The 21125-nt window shown below is 40.8% G+C and overlaps 2 protein-coding genes across 5 annotated transcripts; both read right to left on the bottom strand.

The window, feature by feature from the left end:
* Positions 1-79: 79 nt before the first annotated feature.
* Positions 80-8020, bottom strand: LOC120024580 (BRO1 domain-containing protein BROX). Of its 4 annotated transcripts, none has more exons than XM_038968865.1 (13): positions 7914-8020; positions 7243-7376; positions 7054-7160; positions 6789-6885; positions 4507-4602; positions 4273-4345; positions 3862-3967; positions 3442-3531; positions 3215-3300; positions 2597-2678; positions 2330-2480; positions 2054-2213; positions 80-1851 (listed from the first exon to the last, which is right to left on the bottom strand). In XM_038968865.1, the coding sequence occupies exons 2-13, from the start codon at positions 7341-7343 to the stop codon at positions 1762-1764; spliced, it is 1239 nt and encodes a 412-aa protein (XP_038824793.1). In that variant the 5' UTR covers positions 7344-7376; positions 7914-8020; the 3' UTR covers positions 80-1761. The 4 variants fall into 4 exon arrangements, with proteins under 4 accessions (XP_038824793.1, XP_038824794.1, XP_038824795.1 ...); XM_038968866.1 differs by having other exon boundaries at positions 7243-7373; positions 7914-7956; XM_038968867.1 differs by lacking the exon at positions 7054-7160.
* Positions 8021-10810: 2790 nt separating this feature from the next.
* Positions 10811-13416, bottom strand: LOC120024579 (alpha-1,6-mannosyl-glycoprotein 2-beta-N-acetylglucosaminyltransferase-like). Its single transcript, XM_038968864.1, has 2 exons — positions 13311-13416; positions 10811-13213 (listed from the first exon to the last, which is right to left on the bottom strand). Exon 2 carries the CDS (start codon positions 12923-12925, stop codon positions 11681-11683), a length of 1245 nt encoding a protein of 414 aa, XP_038824792.1. The 5' UTR covers positions 12926-13213; positions 13311-13416; the 3' UTR covers positions 10811-11680.
* Positions 13417-21125: the final 7709 nt, after the last annotated feature.

Below are 21125 nucleotides of genomic sequence, written 5' to 3'. Positions count from 1 at the left end.
GAAAGTTCCTGAAATTCTGCAACCCTAACTACAACACACACCAGGAAATGTAGTGTTTCAACTTAACATAAAATAGTAATTCAGGTTTCTTGATGTTTTTATTTCCATTTGAAACACATTTTCAACAAAGGACACCATTCGAAGAAGAGTAATGTTAGACTGGTGTATACATTATGATACAGCAAATGACATGTGTTCATTAAAATAAATACAATTGGTCCTTGAATGTGAAAATCCATTGTTCCAAGAATAAAAAGGGCTTGTAAAGATAATATATAGTCTGTGTTATTTTCATTCTAATTTAGAGCTGGATACAGTACATCTACACTGAGTTCTGACATCGGTGTGACTAATACGATTTAAAATGTAATGCCATTCAAATGGGCTCTGAGGTTGCACAGAAAGAATGCCAAATTGTCTTCCTTGATTGGCAAATTAGTATACTATACTAGTGGTTACTTGTCCCCCTATCGTACTACCTCAATAGAGGCTAGTTGTCATTAGTTCTAAAAAACAGTTAGGAAATGATGGCGAATCAGTACTCAGAAAGCTACAGTAATGCATACATATGGAGTATATCAGTCATTTACAGATAAAATATAAATGAGTAAATGAATTTGATGGTTTTACACTATGTATGGAAATCTATGTGCCAAAGTACAACAAACCTTCACTGAAATGGTTTGAGCAGGTTATGATTGACATCATATTTGAATTTCATTAACCATTATTCTATTGTTCCTGCGCTCATCAATCAGTCTTAACAGCAACCATTGCCACTAGCCTGGGTTATTTAAAACAGTTTGAGATCACAGGAAGATCCGTAGGGTACAATGTTATGGAACGTTCAGACATGCTCATATCAGCTTTATAAATTACATTTATTATCTGCAACATTCAGCACATTGCGCTCTCCTGAGTGCTTCCCAGATGTTGTTCCATGTTCCTGCTGAACTGTTGGCCTTGCTATGGTTATTATGACCCAAGACAACCCCTGCCTTGTCCTCAAATCTCTAATAAAAAGAGGGGAATATTTCACAATGGTTACTATAATAAATACAGGCCCTACCCAGCAATGGAGAGTCTTGAGAGAATAGGAATAATATGATAGTATGTACAGGAGTGTCCTTTCAGTTACAAGAAAACTGATTCAATTAGAGAATCTCAGAGACAGAAAAAGAAAATAAATGAAAACATACGATTTGCTCAAATGATTAGATATTCATCATGGAGTGTTAAGTTCTTACTATATGATTTGTCAGTTTCTTAAATGAGCAATAAATAAAGATCCAATATGACGGGGGCTTTTAACAAAATCCCCAACAGCACTAGTGAGAGAACAATTCAGCTGTAAGTCTGACCCATTAATATTTGGTCCCAAAAAAATGTGAAAACAGCTACGTATAAAATGAAGTACAACAGATGCTACCGTAAATCACTGACCATAAAACACTACAGATAAAACAAGCCAATGCATGAATAAATCCATGCTTTTCTTCTGTTCCTTGTTGATTAACATTTCTACTCCCATATCTATTATGTTATCCCCCCCATCACCAATAACCTTTTCTCAGAGGCCATTTTATACTCAATGACTGAATAGTCTGGCTTGGTAGCACTGCATATCAGCATAATGTAAAACATTTTACCATAATTCAAAGAAACAACAAGGACTTTTCATGGAAAGGAAATGGGACTCCATATCTCTGTTAGGTGGAATTTAAGCCTGTGTACAGTATGGGAGTAGTGTCTTCCTGTTATTTAAGAGATGACGCAGCCTGTATCTTTCTGAGGCTTCAAATCTGGTTCCTTCATTGGCTTAATAACCTCTTCTTCCCGTTTTGGTTTGGCCTGCAATCAAAATAGTGAGGGGGAAAAATGTGAAACCTTTTGTCCCAGCCAAGCAAATAAACAAAACCCTATCAGTGTCTTTATATGATTATTATCAGTAACAAGACAAAATATGTGAAGACATACCTTCAAAACAAAATCAGAGCACAAAAACTATAGTAATCAAGTTATGTTTCAGTCCCAAATGGCTGAGCAGCATTACCTTCTCGTCTTTGGCCCCCTTGGTGAGGTCAAAGGTGGCGTAGACTTCAGGGGTGCATTGCTCGCTGAGCGCTGGGAACTCAAAGGAGATTGGCTCGGCAAGGCCATAGCTGGCCTTCAGCTCCAGCTGGGGCGCCTCGGCTGGGACCTTGTGGAAGTATCTGGAGAAATTAAACATTTGTGTATAAATGCTACAATTGCTTAATGTTATTTACTCTAAACAAATCAATATTCTTCGGGAGGTGTGTGTGTCTCGCACTGTGTGTGTTGGTCTCACATGAATCCGTTTTCTCTCTCGCACTTCTGCAGGGTATTTTTGATCAAGCCACCCAGCTTGGTGAAGAAGAGTTGCTCAGAGGGCTTGGCCGTGCTACCCGGCCCTTTGGTCTGACGGTACTCTTTGCACAGAGTCTCGGCTCTGGAGTAGCCTAAACACAGTTAACAAGACCTGTAAATATTTACACTTCTTAAGATGAAGAGACACCTGTTAAGTGCTTCAAAAAGGCAAAACATGATGTATCATCTCTAGAACAGAAATACCAACATTTTTCTGCCTCTTGGAGAGATCTTATTGACTCCCCACACTTGTCACTAGAGAGGAGAGTCTGTCCGTGGTAGCAGTATGCCTGAAAAAGTGACAAATGAAGGGCATAAGCATCATTAGAAACACATTTCGCCTCCCGAGTGGCGCAGTGATCTAAGGCAGTGCTAGCTGTGCCATTAGAGATTCCTGGTTCGAGTCCAGGCTCTGTCGCAGCCGGCCGCGACCGGGAGACCCATGGACATCGCACAATTGGCCTAACGTCGTGCTGGGTCGGGAGGGTTTGGCCGGCAGGGATGTCCTTGTCCCATTGCACACTAGCGACTCCTGTGGCAGACTGGGCGCAGTGTACGCTGACACAGTCGCCAGGTGTATGGTGTTTCCTCCGACACATTGGTGCGGCTGGCTTCCGGGTTAAGTGAGCATTGTGTCAAGAAGCAGTGCAGCTTGGTTGGGTTTCGGAGGACGCACGGCTCTCTACCTTCGCCTCTCCCGAGTCCGTACAGGAGTTGCAGCGATGAGACAAGACTGTAATTACCAGTTCGATACCACGAAATTTACAGAACAGTCAAAAACAAAACGAAGACTTTCTCAACGGTCTAGAACTGCACAATGACTTACATAGGACATGTAGAAGTGCTGTTTCAGCTGGAGGTACTTCCTCCACTTACTGCTGCACTCTGGCTCCAGGGTGTTCAGTGTGCCGTCTGGGAAAACAGAGAGGATAACATTCATTTGAGTGATCAGGAGGACCAACAATGGTTAGATCCAGACATTCCAACACAATTTAAGATCTTGACTGTGTTGCATTTTTGTAATGAAGTGACAGGACAGACCTAAATACTTACCAGCTTTCTGGTAGAAGTTTGCAGTCTCGAAGGCCAAGGCTGCAATGAGAGTGGCGTTATGCTTGAGCTCAATCGCTCTGGCAATCGTCACTGCAAACAGAAAATAAATGGGTTAATAATTGCTAATATCATATTCAATGCAAACACTCATAAGTAGGCTATTCTCCCTCTCTCACATACACACTAATTGTTAGATTACTTAGATTTTACTGCATGATCAGAACTAGAAGCACAAGCATTTCGCTACACTCGCATTAACATCTGCTAACCATGTGTACGTGACAAATAAAATTTGATTTGACTAATACATGGGAACATGAGTTTGCCCTAAGGCCCCAGAAGTTTTCCTGGCCAAGTCACATTGTCAGCTCCTGACCCTAAGCATAATGCAGAACAGTTGACTGGGTCCAGTGTAGCTACCTTCCTGTGCCTCTGCTTGGCACTGGACAATGTAGGTGTCGATGACTCTGGGTTCCAGGTCCCGGCCCTTCTCTGCTGGGGTGATGAGGCGGGGGATGTGGACCTCCTACAGAGGAGAGACCAGAGAGGAGAATGAGTCTGCTGCTAAACACAACCATGCACCAACAACCAGTGACCTGTGTCCAAGTTGATGATACTGTAATTTATTCACCATGTGTTGAGGTTAATGTAAAGTGGGCAATATAAGAACCATATTTGTTAGGTTTATCAGAGTGTACTTTTTAACTTGCTGATTATATCTATGTAAAGTGACTTTGGGTGTCTTGAATAGTGCTTAAAATAAAATGTATTATTATTATTATAATAATAATATTATTATTATAATAATAATAATAATAATAATAATATCACCTTGAGGTGTTTGAAAATCCCAGCAGCAAATTTCAGGCTCCTGTGGACATCTTTTGCATCTACCTCTGTTACACTGAAAAGGGAAGAAATGTACAATGTCAATGTGTACCCTTTACAATATTGATATGTAAATAGAATGAGTGTGAATTGACATCAAAGTCATAAATGACCTAATTTGCATAATCAGATGCATTGTAAGATAATAAATTAGTAACGCAGAAAATAAACACTTACTTTTCCTTTCCTGCAAGTCTTGAGGCAAACTTGGTGTGCCAAATTGCAACATTGTAGGCCATGGAGATCAGTTCAAAAATAGCATCTTGTTGGGCACTGTAAAGAGGCAATGGGACAGGATGTTAATAACAATAATAATATTGGAGAGAGACTGTATTTCCATAATGAACGGAGACATCTGTTTGCAGTGAGAGAACTATGCAAATGTTGAACCTGAGTAATGATGTAATAACACGTGTGACTTGTTTCAGGAAACAAGGCGTATGTCGCACGTCACTTCACAGGAGAGGCATTTGAATGTAAACATACATTTTCTATCAAAATGTGTTTGACAGAAATGCCTTCTGGAACATGTGAACTTTCATGTGTCTTAATAACAAACTTGTATGCCATCTGTAAATATGAATACAATTGTTAAATTACAAGCCTAGTTGGTTTAGCCACGGGGAAAAAAAACAGGAATCTTCCCGCTAGCCATGATTGGCTGAGATAATGGCTGGGCTGGACATGCTGACATGTACCACGCTTCTGTCTATAACATGAGCTGCTTGGTATGTGTAGGTAATCCTTTCTAACATAGCTTTTTCGAAAGACATCACGCAAAACTGCAAAAGTGTTGCTAGCTAATGCTCTCCACTTCCTGGAGGACCAAGTTTTGAAATCAGTGGAATGTCCGGTGGAAGCAGAGTATGATAACTAAGGAGATGGAGAATTCTGCCGTTTGATTGCAAATATGCGGAGGGAGTCGAAAAGAGAACACAGAAGGCTGTTGTATAAAACAGTTGTCTCCAGATTACATCTCCAAAATAAGGGCAACCATGGCATCAATGACAGAGAGGGAGAAGCATTCATCCATGTATATGGTTAAGAGAATCTAGCTGGCTAGCTAACATTGAACCTAGTTGGTTAGTTTAGCTACCAGCAGATCCATGCAGGGTATTAACATTATGAGTTGGGATTATAGTTCAAGTACATCTGGCGCCGACAGAGATGGCCGCTTCGCTTTGCGTTCTTAGGAAACTATGAAGTATTTTTTTTTTTATGTATTATTTCTTACACTGTTACCCCAGGAAATCTATTACTGCACGGTCGGAACTAGAAGCACAAGCATTTCGCTACACTCGCATTAACATCTGCTAACCATGTGTATGTGACCAATAAAATCAATTTGATATGGCTCATTGTTTAGCTAGCTAGATGTCTAAACAAAAGACTCCACTATGCAAGTAACCATTCCACTGTACCGTGTACACCTTCTGTATCCTATGCATGTGACAAATACACAGATTTTATTTGATATAGTGTGTGTTTACCAGAGACCTTAATTTGAAAAACAACACGACCTGCACCAAAGACAAAGGAGGATATAACGTTCTAAAATTCTCTAAAATGCTCACCATTGACTTGTAAATAATGATCTTGTGAGTTTATTTTCCTGTAATAATTAATACAAATTAGCTAAAGTTAAGACGCTGTCACCTATATGATCATTATTTTAACTGGCTAACTTAAGGTGTGAAATATGCTGAATGGGTGTAGACAAGAGCTCTCCAGTATGTAAGAATATGTCAAAGATAAATACAGAATGCAGAGAGAGAGGACGAGAGGTCAAAAGGACGAGAAGTCAATAGAGTAATAACGATTAAGGGAAATAGTGTTTTTTCTGTAATAGGGAATTATTGATCAAGAGACATCTTCTGAAATAGGATACTTGTTATTTGGCCATTGGCTAGTTTTAATGGAAGGAATTCTAGTTGGTCAACCACAGGCTAGGGCTGGGTTATAAAACTACATGCTGTCCCTTTGTTCTGGAAAGAGAATCACTGGAAAGAACCAGTGAGGACAGGGGAGAATGACCATCTACCTCCCCGTATGATTTGTCCTCTTTGAATAAACCTATTTTCCTCCCTCTGATTTGCTTGGAGTTTGTGTTATTGAAGAATGACATAAATTGCTAACAAGTAGGTGTACCAAAACATTCAAGAGCCAACTTTCAAAGCAGAATTACTTTCCCATTGTTACTCAACTGTGGAGTTTGATATACCATTGTCTAGCCCTGAGTCTTTACTTTTAAACCAATGTAAAAAACATTTCACATTTTGCTTCATAAGACCGAATCGAGCCACTCGTCACATTTATAAAACAGGATCAGCAGGAAATGCAAAAAAAACAAGACAAGCCTATTGTAACTAAAATGTATGTGTTGACTGGAGACCTGACTGTGGGCAGATGGAGGTAACCAACCACCTCTGTGAAACCACCTATGGGCTAGAAGCCTTTACCTTGGGGTGTTTCCTTGCAAAGTGTCAGTCCACTTGAAGTTCTGCATGAACCGAAGCTTGTTCTCTTGTGTGGTGCCATCCAGAGGTGCAATGAATCCTGTGTCATGTCAATCAAAAGACCGCCAACTAATTGTTAATAACAACGAGAGGAAAATAGTTAAGCATGATGAGCTGAGTGTAGCTAAAAGACCACACAAAAACACTACAAAACAGTGAGCCCAGCTAAAGAGAGGAGAAAAATGCACAAACAAAACAGCAAATTCACCTTGTAAGAGGGAGAAATAAGCATCAGTGCCATTTTTCATGATTTCGGGATTGCAGGTGGTATCTGTGAACATCTCCAAGAGTCTTGCTCTTGTTGTTCTCAAGTCACTGATGAGGAATATATACATGTAAGCAAACTTGTTTTCAATTGCCATACTAAGAATGGATATCAATTGCCAAGTCTACATACTTGCATATCTTGTTTGCTGATGGGCTTCCAGCAACTCCATAGAAGTTGAAGGAGACAGGTGCAGTTGCTTTCAATGGGTTTCGGTGGAACCAATGAGTCATTCTGTGGCTTGGATGGTAAAAGCTGGATGTCTGCTAGATTAGGCACAGGGACATTAATTAACAATTTAATACATAAATAAATTGGACATATAACGGCCTGATTAGCTACAAATAAAATACTTATGTTATGACAGTAAACGTATCTTAACTGCTGGCTGTGCCTTGATGACACACAAATAGTTAGCTAGCTACAATAGCTAAGCGTAGGTAGCTAGCTAACGTTAGTTTCCATATAGGCTAGTCGGGTTAGCATATTGCAAGACGACGTAGCTATTGTAAACACATTACACACCACATTGTTCGTATAATGTTACTAGATAATGTTACCAAAAATAAATAGACATGAATATTAATAAGTGGCTTGTTACGTAACATCTATACAAATGTGACAACAGCAACTCCAACCAACGTTAGCTAGCTAGCTTGCTAATGTAAACAAATTGGCGTCTAGCTTGCCATTTGCCTAATGGACTAAAAATATCGAAAATCTAAAACCACAAAATTCAGATATTTTTCATGATGGATCATTAAGCTAGTTTGTACAATATTGTGAAAGTGATGTTTACGAACCTTGGATCTGGGAACTCTGACAATCTGAAGATGCACTTCCGGAAATAAAGGCACAGAATGGTTCTTGACCAGTGGAAAGAGCGTATTGAGTCATGTGACCAACGTTGCTTCTTACGACAGGTCTAGGATCCGTTTTTCTGCTCTAGCTGTAATGTTAATCAATCGAAGTTAAAATGTTAAAATTGATCATAAACCTGTTAAAAGTATAGACTGTACCAAATATGGGAGCGTTTTGGGCATAAAGTAATTTGCTCACATCTAGACATGTTATTCAAACCAAGCCCATTTACAAACCATGGATTCTGAAGAATGGTATCACTGATTGACAATGCCATCTTTTATTTCCCCATATTGTTAAACATTAAATGATGAGATGAGAAAGCAAATAGACAGCTATAATACCTATAACAGAACTATAGTAGCCTACAAGCTTGTTGTCTGAACATAATTTCATAAAGCAATTTCCCAAAAGGAATGTGGATCAGCCACCCAACAAGAAACCGTGGTAAAATGAAAAATCTCAGAAAAATTGTGCTTTATAATAAAAAAGTGGGGGAGCAACCATTCATGACATTTAGCATTAATTTGCATTCAGCATTCATATAATATATTGCATATGCAATCTTAAACTACACATGATATAAGAAGCAGAAAGGGGCATCTCTACGAGGCACTGATTAAAAAAATAAGAAAAAAAGTAACTGCATCCTACACATTTCCACCACTGAAGGGAAACTCATCAGAGCACCGCAGGTTAAATTTCCACCTCTTTTTAACCACAGATCCAATGATGTCATCTGGTTTTCAAAAACACAGGTACATTGTCATATTCACAGGCATAGGAGAGGGAAATACAAATATTTCCCTTTTAGGCAAATTATGTGAAAATAATGTTTGCCAATAGAGGAAGATCGTGGAAGCCCATGGAAATATTTGCTCAAACTTAAAATAGCTACAGTGCCATGCAAATGTATTAATCTCCCTTGGTGTTTTTCCAATTTTGTTGCATTACAAACTGTCATTTAAATTGATTTTAATTTGGATTTCATGTAATGGACATACACAAAAAATAGTCTAAATTGGTGAAGTGAAATGAAAAAAATTACTTGTTTCAAAAATAGAAAAAAAAAAAAAAAGTGGTGCATGCATATGTATTCACCCCCTTTGCTATGAAGCCCCTAAATAAGATCTGGTGCAACCAATTACCTTCAGAAGTCACATAATTAGTTAAATAAAGTCTACCTGTGTCCAATCTAAGTGTCACATGATCTGTCACATGATCTCAGTATATATACACCTGTTTTGAAAGGCCCCAGAGTCTGCAACACCACCAAACAAGCGGCACCATGAAGACCAAGGAGCTCCCAAAACAGGTCAGGGACAAAGTTGTGGAGAAGTACAGATCAGGGTTGGGTTATAGAAAAATATCCTAAACTTTGAACATCCCACGGAGCACCATTAAATCTATTATTAAAAAATAGAAAGAATATAGCACCACAACAAACCTGCCAAGAGAGGGCCGCCCACCAAAACTCACTGACCAAGCAAGGAGGGCATTAACCAGAGGCAACAAAGAGACCAAAGATAACCCTGAAGGAGCTGCAAAGCTCCACAGCAGAGATTGGAGTATCTGTACATAGGACCACTTTAAGCCGTACACTCCACAGAGCTTGGCTTTACGGAAGAGTGACCAAAAAAAAGCCATTGCTTAAAGAAAAAAATGTGGTGTTCCCCAAAAGGCATGTGGGAGACTCCCCAAACATATGGAAGAAGGTACTCTGGTCAGATGAGACTAAAATGTTGCTTTTTGGCCATCAAGGAAAACGCTATGTCTGGTGCAAACCCAACACCTCTCATCTCGAGAACACCACCATGGTGGTGGCAGCATCATGCTGTGGGGATGTTTTTCCATCGGCAGGGACTGGGAAACTGGTCAGAATTGAAGGAATACAGGGAAATTATTGAGGGAAACCTGTTTCAGTCCTCCAGAGATTTGAGACAGGGACAGAGGTCCACCTTCCAGCATACTGCTAAAGCAACACTCGAGTGGTTTAAGGGGAAACATTTAAATGTATTGGAATGGCCTAGTCAAAGCCCAGACCTCAATCCAATTGAGAATCTGTGGTATGACTTAAAGATCTCTGTACACCAGCGGAACCCATCCAACTTGAAGGAGCTGGAGCAGTTTTGCCTTGAAAAATGGGCAAAAATCCCAGTGGCTAGATTTACCAAGCTTATAGAGACATACCCCAAGAGACTTGCAGCTGCAAAAGGTGGCTCTACAATGTATTGACTTTGGGGGGTGAATAGTTATGCACGCTCAAGTTCTGTTTTTTTTGTCTTATTTCTTGTTTGTTTCACAAAAATATATATTTTGCATCTTCAAAGTGGTAGGCATGTTGTCAATCAAATGGTACAAACCCCCCCAAAAAATCTTATTTTAATTTCAGTTTGTAAGGCAACAACATAGGAAAAATGCCAAGGTGGGTGAATACTTTCGCAAGCCATTGTAATCAAAAGGGGATTGCGCTCTGCCAGATGTTTAATTTTTTATCATAGGTACACTTCAACTGTGAGAGAAATGAATTACTTAAAAATCATACAATGTGATTTTCTGGATTTTTGTTTTAGATTCCGTCTCTCACAGTTGAAGTGTACCTATGATAAAAAGTTACAGACCTCTACATGCTTTGTAAGTAGGAAAACCTGCAAAATCGGCAGTGTATCAAATACTTGTTCTCCCCACTGTATATTTTAAATTTTTTATTAAGTAAGTTTTTTTGAGTGTGGACCCATCACACTCTTTTGCTCTAGCAAGAATAGGTCGGTCATCATTGTAAGGTCATAATGATAAGAAATCATAACCATCACAATAAAAAAAAACACACACACCAATATCAGTAAATTCCTGTTGTTCCCATGTAAAACATGTTTTATTGTACCCACACATGTCAAACAAATGACATACTGTAAGCTATGTACAGTAAGTATTTCACTAGTAAAACCAATTGTTAGATACAAAGTGAACATTGGTTTATTGACAAATATATAAAACTAAGTAATTTCAAGATTGTCACTTTATTGTACAATAACCTATAGGTTTGTTCATTACATACCGAACAATGACTGTTGCTGTTATTTTTCTATTTGTACCGTATGCACCACATAAATTAAAGGAAAAATATTATATTCTAGATTTTGTGTGAATGGGTAAGAGATCCTGAAGTTGGACATGCGTCACATTAAATGGGAAAATGGCTCAACTCTCTTAATTGTTCTGAAGGATGTATACAAATGGCAATGATCTAACATGTAGTCGAAACCAAGGATGTATCACTGATTTAGTTTTGTTTTCAATATGAAGTCATTTATGTGTACCATAATAATTAGCTGCTGGCGTTGAAACATTATGTTGTTTTCATGAAGTCTAACACAGTCAGTTTACTTCAACAAAAATGTGGTCTTCATTTTTAGAAAATATAAAGCAAACGATGTTACAGTCCATAAGAATAGGCTTGCATAATCTGTTTTAAAAAAGAAAGAAATATATTTGGCAATCATGGTACTTTTGGTAATAACAACCAAGCTATAAATCACACTGCTGCATACACACCAAAACATTCCAAATCAAAGTTTCACTAACCCTTGGAAGACCTCATTAAAACCACAAGTAAAACACACTGCGGTCTTTGGAACTCAATGTATGAATGGCACTTAATTCCTCAATCCTCAGTACATCAAAAAGATGAAAGTGAGAAGCCCTTAGTTCATAGACGTTTAGCATAGTTATTACAAAGAACATGGTCACGGATATCACCCCATCCGCCGTTTTTCATGTGAGCCTTGTGCTCCATTGACTCTGCGTTTGTTAGGGCCAGGGACTGAGGGAAGAGGGAGACTTTGGCAAGCTTAAGAGACTCCTGTGCTTTCTGTAGGGCCAGCTCAGGCCGACAGGCCTCCTTGTTCTGGTGCAGCCCACAGTTCCCAGTATGGAGAACCCTGGATCCCTGGGCCACCAGCACTTTGAGTGGCTTGGAGATGCAAGTCCCTGACAGGTGCTGGAGGGTCCAGTCCCAGTTGTAGTCATCATAGGTGCAGAAGTCATCATTGCAACCCATCAGTTTGTAATACACCTCTCTGGAAATGCCCATGCCAATGTTGTGCTTAGTAGACATCCACCCGGCAGTCTGCACCTTGTTGCTGAGCTTATCAAACTCTGCCAGGCTGTTGTGGTTGCCTAGCGCCAGCATGTCACAGTCAGGGCAGCTGATCTTCCTGTATCCAACCATCTCTTTGTAAAGGTGGTAGAGGTCGGGCAAGATGTAGTTGTCCTCCTCGAGGAAAACTGCAAAGCCACTGTAACCATGAAGAACCTGCACTCGCTCCCACAAAAAGTGAAGTTTCCACCACCAGTGGTGTTTGGTCTGTGTGATGGAGGCTTCCCTATAGTGGCCATACGAATCTGGATGCTCAGCGTTGAGGCATCCTGTTTTTAAAGCATCATCCTTGGATATGTCTCGTGGACAGTCCTGTGGATCCTGCCCAGGAAACTCACTAGGATAGAGCTGTGTGCTGTAGGGGAAGTATATTTGTAAAACCTTGCAGAAAGTTATCCCTTGCACTATGTCATTGTTTTCCTCTGAAAAATAGTCATGGCTGAAAATCAGCAAAAAGTTGTGGACCTCAGCTGCATTTTCCAATGACTTAATGAGTATTTTGAGGTAGTCTGGTCTGTTGTGAACCTGAACAACCAGGACCAGTTTAGGCTCCCCAGGATACGTGTCCGCATTCTGAACGTATTGGTGATAATTGGCATTGTAAACCGACTTCATCAATTCAGGAACAGAACCATACTGAAACTTCGCCATGTCATCAGACAACATGTTTTCCTGAGCAACAACACCTGTGACTTCATCATAAATTAATACACGTGTTATGATCATGACAGTGGCAATAATTAAAGAAACACCCATGAGAATGAGCAGGTTCTTTTTAAAGAATCGTAACCTCATTTTAGAAACGGTAAAGGCAAACTTTGAATACAATAACAATGACTTGAATCACCTGACTATTGAAAGCGTCCACATCGTGTGTTTCATCTTACTTGCAGTTGCAACATTGTAACTTTCGATGGAACCCAGAGCCCAGAGACAGCGGTTTCCGCAGAACGTTACAAACTGGCACGCGAAAAAAATAAGTGTATTGATGATGACTCCTTTTGCTGCCACAAATATCTGTCAGTTCGGTTGATATAATCTGTTGCTATTGCAGTTTAGAAGTTTAGCGTTCGGTGGTATCACCTGAGAAAAGTAACAAGATAATGAAATAATGTATTGTCAGACATATTAGCTTTGTTTCCATTCAGGAAGTTCATTTACAGTAGTTGAGTCGACTTACCAACAGAGTGTCATGTGTCAGTAAACCGCTATCAGGAAGTAAGGGTGTTTTAGAACTATTGCCGCGTTCAAGTGATAGTCGGGAACTAGAAAACTCAAAAATATCCGACTTTCTAACTGGTTAAACGCGGCACGTGTATAACTACAACCTATTAGCAAGTCGGAGATGTCTGAATTTCATAATTACCATTAGCATTTGAACGTGGCATATCTGCCGTATAGCGTACGAGTAACCTACAAAATTGAGTGCTGACGTGTACTATTCAGCCAACAGGAACAGACTGGCTTCTTCGTCAACGAATAAGTGTCCTACCGATGCTTATGTAATCCTACACCATAGCATCCATTACTTTGGAGGAGATATGTTGAGAGTAAAGGAAGTTTTAGTATCAGCAAGTCATGGTATGATTTATGCTATTCAGTGTTATATGAATTCAATGAAGAATGAGATTCCAGTCTACATTAGATTACATTTTTCCAGGCTTTGGTCCAGGCTTGGCAATAAGGGCCTCTTCAGTCAGGCTGAACTGGTTAAAGCTACCCAGCTGGTATGAATGAGAAGTGCCCAATACCCACATGGGGTGTATGTGTTAGGGGCTGTTGATAACAGTAGTTAGTTGCCTAAACATACTTGTTAGAGAGTTACACAATGAAAACAAAGTTGTTTTTAACACAGCTATTTACCATCTCCATTCACTGTGTCAGTTTGTGGGTGTGTCTGAGTGTGATGGATGCTGCAGTGCTGAATGAATGATATAGCTGTGCCTAAATTTTCCAGAAGACAAATGCTCCTCATCAAACTAAGCCTCCTGTAACTATTCAATCAAACATTTAACTAGTCTCGGTACACATGTACACTTGTAGTCTTCCACACTAGTGATTACATAGGGTATTAATTGACCAGACGGGTGTGAAATTCTGTCTACAGTTGGATGATATTCCAGAGGACAGAGAAACACCCATATTCATTTGATGATAATCACTCACACATTTACATGGAGTTTGTTTTGGATTCCATAACAGAAAGCGGATCTGGCGTGGATCTGTTAACACCCCACCCGGCACTGCTGTCATCTGTCTGTTTCCCCCACCCATACCCTAATCAGCATGGTCAAACCCACCAGTGGCACCAACCCTCGTCAGTATAGCCAACTTTCCAGGTCAGACTCAAGCCTAAAAAATGTTGCTGAGTCATAAGTTACTAAGTAATGAGTCACTAGTGAAAACATGTTAATCACTTTCACCTCTAGATGGCGACAGCAGACAGAAAATACAGTAGCTAGACCAGGGTTGGGCTATTGGCGGCTCCCCCTTTTGTAGGCCCCAGGATCAATCCCCCTTGCTCGGGGTCTCAGCATACTGTTGACAGAATAGTAGAATAAACAAGGAGCAATTTCGAAATTTGATTGTGTATCAGCAGTTTTCCTCATGGTGTCAGTCACTGTCAGTCATTCAATTAGCCCATGTCAGCAATTTTTTTTTTAGATAGCTAAATTAGTCTAGCGCATTTATTTTAATAGAGGCTAAGCTTTCGGTCAGTCAACCTTCATCAGAGCATATCTCCACATAGCCCTACAGAGCTCGCCGTCACATATACAGTTATTAACAGTAAGTACAGTTATTTTAACAGTAACTTTTCATCTTAGGGAATAACATTGGAGAAGCATTCAAGTAATTTGTATTTGTTTAACTAGGCAAGTCAGTTAAGAACAAATTCTTATTTTACAATGACGGCCTTCCCCGGCCAAACCCTCCCCTAACCTAGACGATGCTGGGCCAATTGTGCGCCGCCCTATGGGACTCCCGATCATGGCCGGTTGTGATACAGCCCTGGATCGAACCAGGGTCTGTAGTGATACCTCTAGCACTGAAATGCAGTGCCTTAGGCCCCAAGGAAGGAGGCAAATGACTGTACCTGTTTAGCAGCACGTGTCTGACGAGTTATTTGCCAACCGGGGCCTCTGCCTGTTTGGCGACACTTTTCCTATGTCCAAATGTACATCCGAATGTACATCTGTAAGACTAAGAGGTTGACATTTGCATCGCCGAGCAGTACCCAAGAAACTATGAAATCCAATTGTTAGAGGCTACCACCCAACTCCAAATCAAAACAGAACATGGATGTCAATGTTTGCGCACACACGTCCATTCTACTTCTTGTCTGCTTCCTGTCTGTGGCACATGATGCCCATATTATGAGGCTGATTAGCTAGGACAGTCAGGTGTGAAACACAGACAGCTGTGCACACAAAGTGAGAAGACAACATGGAATCCATGTTTGGTTTTGGAGGGGGGTGTTACCATGTTAGCATCTAGCAATGTTAGCATCTAACATTTTAATTGATTTATTTATTGGTCACTGCTCGGCGATGCAAATGACAACCTCTTAATCAGAACCGTCTACAAAATGGGAAATGTGTTGCCAAAGAGTCAGAGGCACGGGTCGGTAAACAACTTGTAAGGTAGCTATAGACACCTGTGATAATCTGGCGTATCCATATAGGACACTTGATGTCATACTATCAGATAGAAATACCAATACTAGATAGTACAAGACATAGATGTAGTTCTACTAGAACAAAGCACAAGTAAAAATGAAAACATTTGATGTTTGTAAAATGAGTGCCGTCCTATTTTGGTTTGTTAGTAGAAGGAACCCATACTCTCAAAAAGAGAAATTAAGCCAAGAATCAGGAAAGAAAGAAAACACATAAACATGTAGAGCCTGAGGAAATGTAGAAAACATCTAGGTAAAGGTTACCTGTTGGGGAAGTATCGGGCCACTAGGGCCATCTTAAATTCAGGAAACCCATGGAAAAAGCTCTGTGCTTGTAAGACCAAGGAGCTGATCGTGGACTATAGGAGAAAGAGGGGAGAGCATGCCCCCATCCACATCAACAGGGCTGTTGTGGGTCTGGTCAAGAGCTTCAAGTTCCTTGGTGTCCACATCACTAAGGACTTAACATGGTCCACACACACCCGCTCAGTCGTGCAGAGGGCACGGCAGTGCCTCTTCCCACTCAGGAGGCTGAAATTTTGGGGCCGTGGGCCCTCAGATCCTCAAAAAGTTCTACAGCTGCACTATCGAGAGCATCTTGACTGGCTGCATCACCGCTGACTCTTTTTCACTGACCCTATAAACACCCATTAGACTTTATATACACACCATTGTCATTCCCACACAAAACCCACACACATTCACATACACCACATAAACACACACAAAACACACACACGCATACGGACACAACACAAACACACAGACAGTATTTGTAAGGTTTAGACAGCTGGTTAGCCTAATTTACCGATCTAGCTAACATGGGCTAGTAGTTGATCATCTGGACATTTCTGACAGGTTATATACACTGCTCAAAAAAATAAAGGGAACACTTAAACAACACAATGTAACTCCAAGTCAATCACACTTCTGTGAAATCAAACTGTCCACTTAGGAAGCAACACTGATTGACAATAAATTTCACATGCTGTTGTGCAAATGGAATAGACAAAAGGTGGAAATTATAGGCAATTAGCAAGACACCCCCAATAAAGGAGTGGTTCTGCAGGTGGTGACCACAGACCACTTCTCAGTTCCTATGCTTCCTGGCTGATGTGTTGGTCACTTTTGAATGCTGGCAGTGCTTTCACTCTAGTGGTAGCATGAGATGGAGTCTACAACCCACACAAGTGGCTCAGGTAGTGCAGCTCATCCAGGATGGCACATCAATGCGAGCTGTGGCAAGGAGGTTTGCTGTGTCTGTCAGCGTAGTGTCCAGAGCATGGAGGCGCTACCAGGAGACAGGCCAGTACATCAGGAGACGTGGAGGAGGCCGTAGGAGGGCAACAACCCAGCAGCAGGACCGCTACCTCCGCCTTTGAGCAGGAGGAGCACTGCCTGAGCCCTGCAAAATGACCTCCAGCAGGCCACAAATGTGCATGTGTCAGCATATGGTCTCACAAGGGCTCTGAGGTTCTCATCTCGGTACCTAATGGCAGTCAGGCTACCTCTGGCGAGCACATGGAGGGCTGTGCGGCCCCACAATGAAATGCCACCCCACACCATGACTGACCCACCGCCAAACCGGTCATGCTGGAGGATGTTGCAGGCAGCAGAACGTTCTCCACGGCGTCTCCAGACTCTGTCACGTCTGTCACATGTGCTCATGTGCTCAGTGTGAACCTGCTTTCATCTGTGAAGAGCACAGGGCGCCAGTGGCGAATTTGCCAATCTTGGTGTTCTCTGGCAAATGCCAAACGTCCTGCACGGTGTTGGGCTGTAAGCACAACCCCCACCTGTGGACGTCGGGCCCTCATACCACCCTCGTGGAGTCTGTTTCTGACCGTTTGAGCAGACACATGCACATTTGTGGCCTGCTGGAGGTCATTTTGCAGGGCTCTGGCAGTGCTCCTCCTGCTCAAAGGCGGAGGTAGCGGTCCTGCTGCTGGGTTGTTGCCCTCCTACGGCCTCCTCCACGTCTCCTGATGTACTGGCCTGTCTCCTGGTAGCGCCTCCATGCTCTGGACACTACGCTGACAGACACAGCAAACCTTCTTGCCACAGCTCGCATTCATGTGCCATCCTGGATGAGCTGCACTACCTGAGCCACTTGTGTGGGTTGTAGACTCCGTCTCATGCTACCACTAGAGTGAGAGCACCGCCAGCATTCAAAAGTGACCAAAACATCAGCCAGGAAGCATAGGAACTGAGAAGTGGTCTGTGGTCACCACCTGCAGAATCACTCCTTTATTGGGGGTGTCTTGCTAATTGCCTATAATTTCCACCTTTTGTCTATTCCATTTGCACAACAGCATGTGAAATTTATTGTCAATCAGTGTTGCTTCCTAAGTGGACAGTTTGATTTCACAGAAGTGTGATTGACTTGGAGTTACATTGTGTTGTTTAAGTGTTCCCTTTATTTTTTTGAGCAGTGTAAATAGCTCTCTAAGTCCAACGTCTGTCAGTGAATGACATAATAAGAGGGAAACTGCCTATGCACTACCAACTTTCGAAATTGCACATTGTGCATTCTACTATTGCAGCTCTCAACATAGTAGATTTCTGTTTTTGAATTGACCCCATTCTGGGCCCAGATCCGGACCGCGGTTCGCCTGCTGAGTATGGCTGATATATACACTGACTGTACAAAACATTAGGAACACCTGCTCTTTCCATGACATAGACTGACCAGGTTAATCGAAAGTTATGATCCCTTATTGATGTCACTTGTTAAATCCACTTTAATCAGTGTAGATGAAGGGGAGGAGACAGGTTAAAGAAGTTTTAAGCCTTGACACAGTTGAGGCATGGATTGTGTATGTGTGCCATTCAGAGGGTGAATGGGCAAGACGAAAGATTTAAGTGCTTTTGAACGGGTTATAGTAGTAGGTGCCAGGTGCACCGGTTTGAGTGTGTCAAGAACTGCAACGCTGCTGTTTTTTTTTACGCTCAATAGTTTCCTGTGTGTATCAAGAATGATCCACCACACAAAGGACATCCCAGCTAACTTCATTCAATTGGGGATCAATGGAGTCAACATGAGCCAGCATCCCTGCAGAATGCTTTCGATGCCTTGTAGAGTCCATGCCCCGATGAATTGAGACTTTTCGTAGGGAAAATATTAGGAAGGTGTTCCTAATGTTTTGTGCAATCAGTACATGATCTTCTCTCTACTAGTAGTTCTCATGCTTTCTCACTTCAAGACTGCTTTAAGCCACACAAGCATTCTTATGACTACACCCAATGCATTATACTGTAGGTATTGCTAATAAATTAAAGTTTTGCTTCCTTATTCCTGTAAACAATTCAGAGGCAGTGATTGGAAACATTAAAGTACGGAACACATGCCACTGCCAGCATTTATAACATTTTACTGAATCTTTTTCCCCCAAACAAATCATTCATTTATGGTTTTATTTTAATGGAATAATTGTTTGGAGAGCCAAGGACATTACTGGCAAACACTAGTGTACAAATACAATGTTTCTGAAGCAGTTTTTTCTGCCTAGTCTAAAACTGCCTGGGTTTAACATTGCAGTAACATCTGTAAACTGCTAATTGGAGTAAACACAGCACTGACAAAAGTTGTTATAATCAACAAACATTTGACATACTATTACATTTATTTTGATTGACACTTGATATTTTACAACACTTTACATTCAATTGCTCTTAAAGTTTTGCTTCCTTATTCCTTAACCTATTCAGTAACAATGTAATTACTACAATAACAACAGTATTGTTACATAGGCTAGTATTTGTAGAATAATCATTCAATTGTACAAAATTTAAAAAATATATATTTAAAAAATTCCACAGGGCCTTATGGTAATGGTGATTACCTCATCATGCACAATACCACAACAGTATTCTACAATGTGAAATTCTCTTTGGACTTAAGCAGCTGTTTCTACTCAGCAATGTCTCTAAGCAAGCTAACCACTGTTATGTGTCTGCATAGAAAAAAGAGGAGGAGGGAACTGGGCCGCAGTGTAGTACCAAGCCAAACAGAGAATGGCATCATGACATGAGCTGGTGAGGCGTAATTGAAAGCAGATGCGAGCAGAGCACGCTGGAGTTGGAACACAGAGTTATGCAGACCCACCCCTCTAACACTTGAACTATCACTCGAGCCAGGAAATTGAGAATGGGGAAAGGGGGGTGTGCGTGCGTGTGTGTTTACGTGGGGATTCCACTTTAATATCGTCAGAGAGCAACTGAATCGTGAGTAGAGGGCAAGTCATTCTCATTATGTGTACAACAGAAATTATGAATGTTTTCCAGTTTATTTCAAGGGCCTTATACTATACAGACTTTCTACTGCATGACATTTCAGTCACAGATTGGATATTATGCAAAAACATGTTTATTTTGCAAGGGGAAGTCAGCCAACCTATTCAGGTTACTCAAACCAAGTCTCACTGTTTGATGCAAAATGGGGTGGAAAGGAGTGGCCTCCAATTCAACCACAGTGTTTCCACAGAAGACCATTGTTATATCTTATGGGGATCAAATTATATGGATGTGCCGTAACCCTGAACCTTTCAATACGTTTTCCAAATCCCTCAAGTCCTCCGTTCATTGGGGGAAAAAATCACCTTGGACCATACACACTATAGTTGTGTTATATAGTGTTTTGTACACTCAGTATATATAAATAGTGTTAAGAGTATTTTTGTTGTCTCTTGGTGTCTTTCCTATCTTTCCTATTTATTTTATTTAATGTAATATCTTATGTTGTTCTTTTCTATTACTGTTCTATACTTTGTCATGGGGATCCTAATAAACTAAACTATTCTGTCTTTCCTTCCTTCTATCTCAAATCAATCTAACTACTAACATTCTGTTTCTACTTTATTTGAACAGCAGATGTTATTGCCACTCTAAATAAGATAAAAGCCTTTGACAGATTTTGCAACCATCTTCAGTTGTACTCCCCTCCTCATGACTGTATTGGAAGGTCAGGAAAACAGTGCCCTTTAAACTGGCTTTGATTATGACAAGAGTCAACCTAACAGTTTGTTTGAGCCACAGGCTTGTTTTGATCCAGTCAATTATCCTTAACAAAGTTTACTCTGGTCCTAAACATGAGGACACTTTGAGAGTCAGAGAGTTCAGCTTATTGGCTCTTTAGAGCCAGAGAGAAAGACATTTAATTTAACTTGTATTTAACTAGGCAAGTCAGTTAAGAACAAATTCTTATCTACAATGACAGCCTACCGGGGAACAGTGGGTTAACTGCCTTGTTCAGTGGCAGAATTACAGATTTTTACCTTGTCAGCTCAGGGATTCAATCCAGCAACCTTTCGGTTAATGGCG

The sequence above is a fragment of the Salvelinus namaycush genome, chromosome 29 (genome assembly GCF_016432855.1).
Source record: "Salvelinus namaycush isolate Seneca chromosome 29, SaNama_1.0, whole genome shotgun sequence".
Taxonomy (NCBI): domain Eukaryota; kingdom Metazoa; phylum Chordata; class Actinopteri; order Salmoniformes; family Salmonidae; genus Salvelinus; species Salvelinus namaycush.
This window is presented reverse-complemented; position numbering and strand designations above follow the sequence as displayed.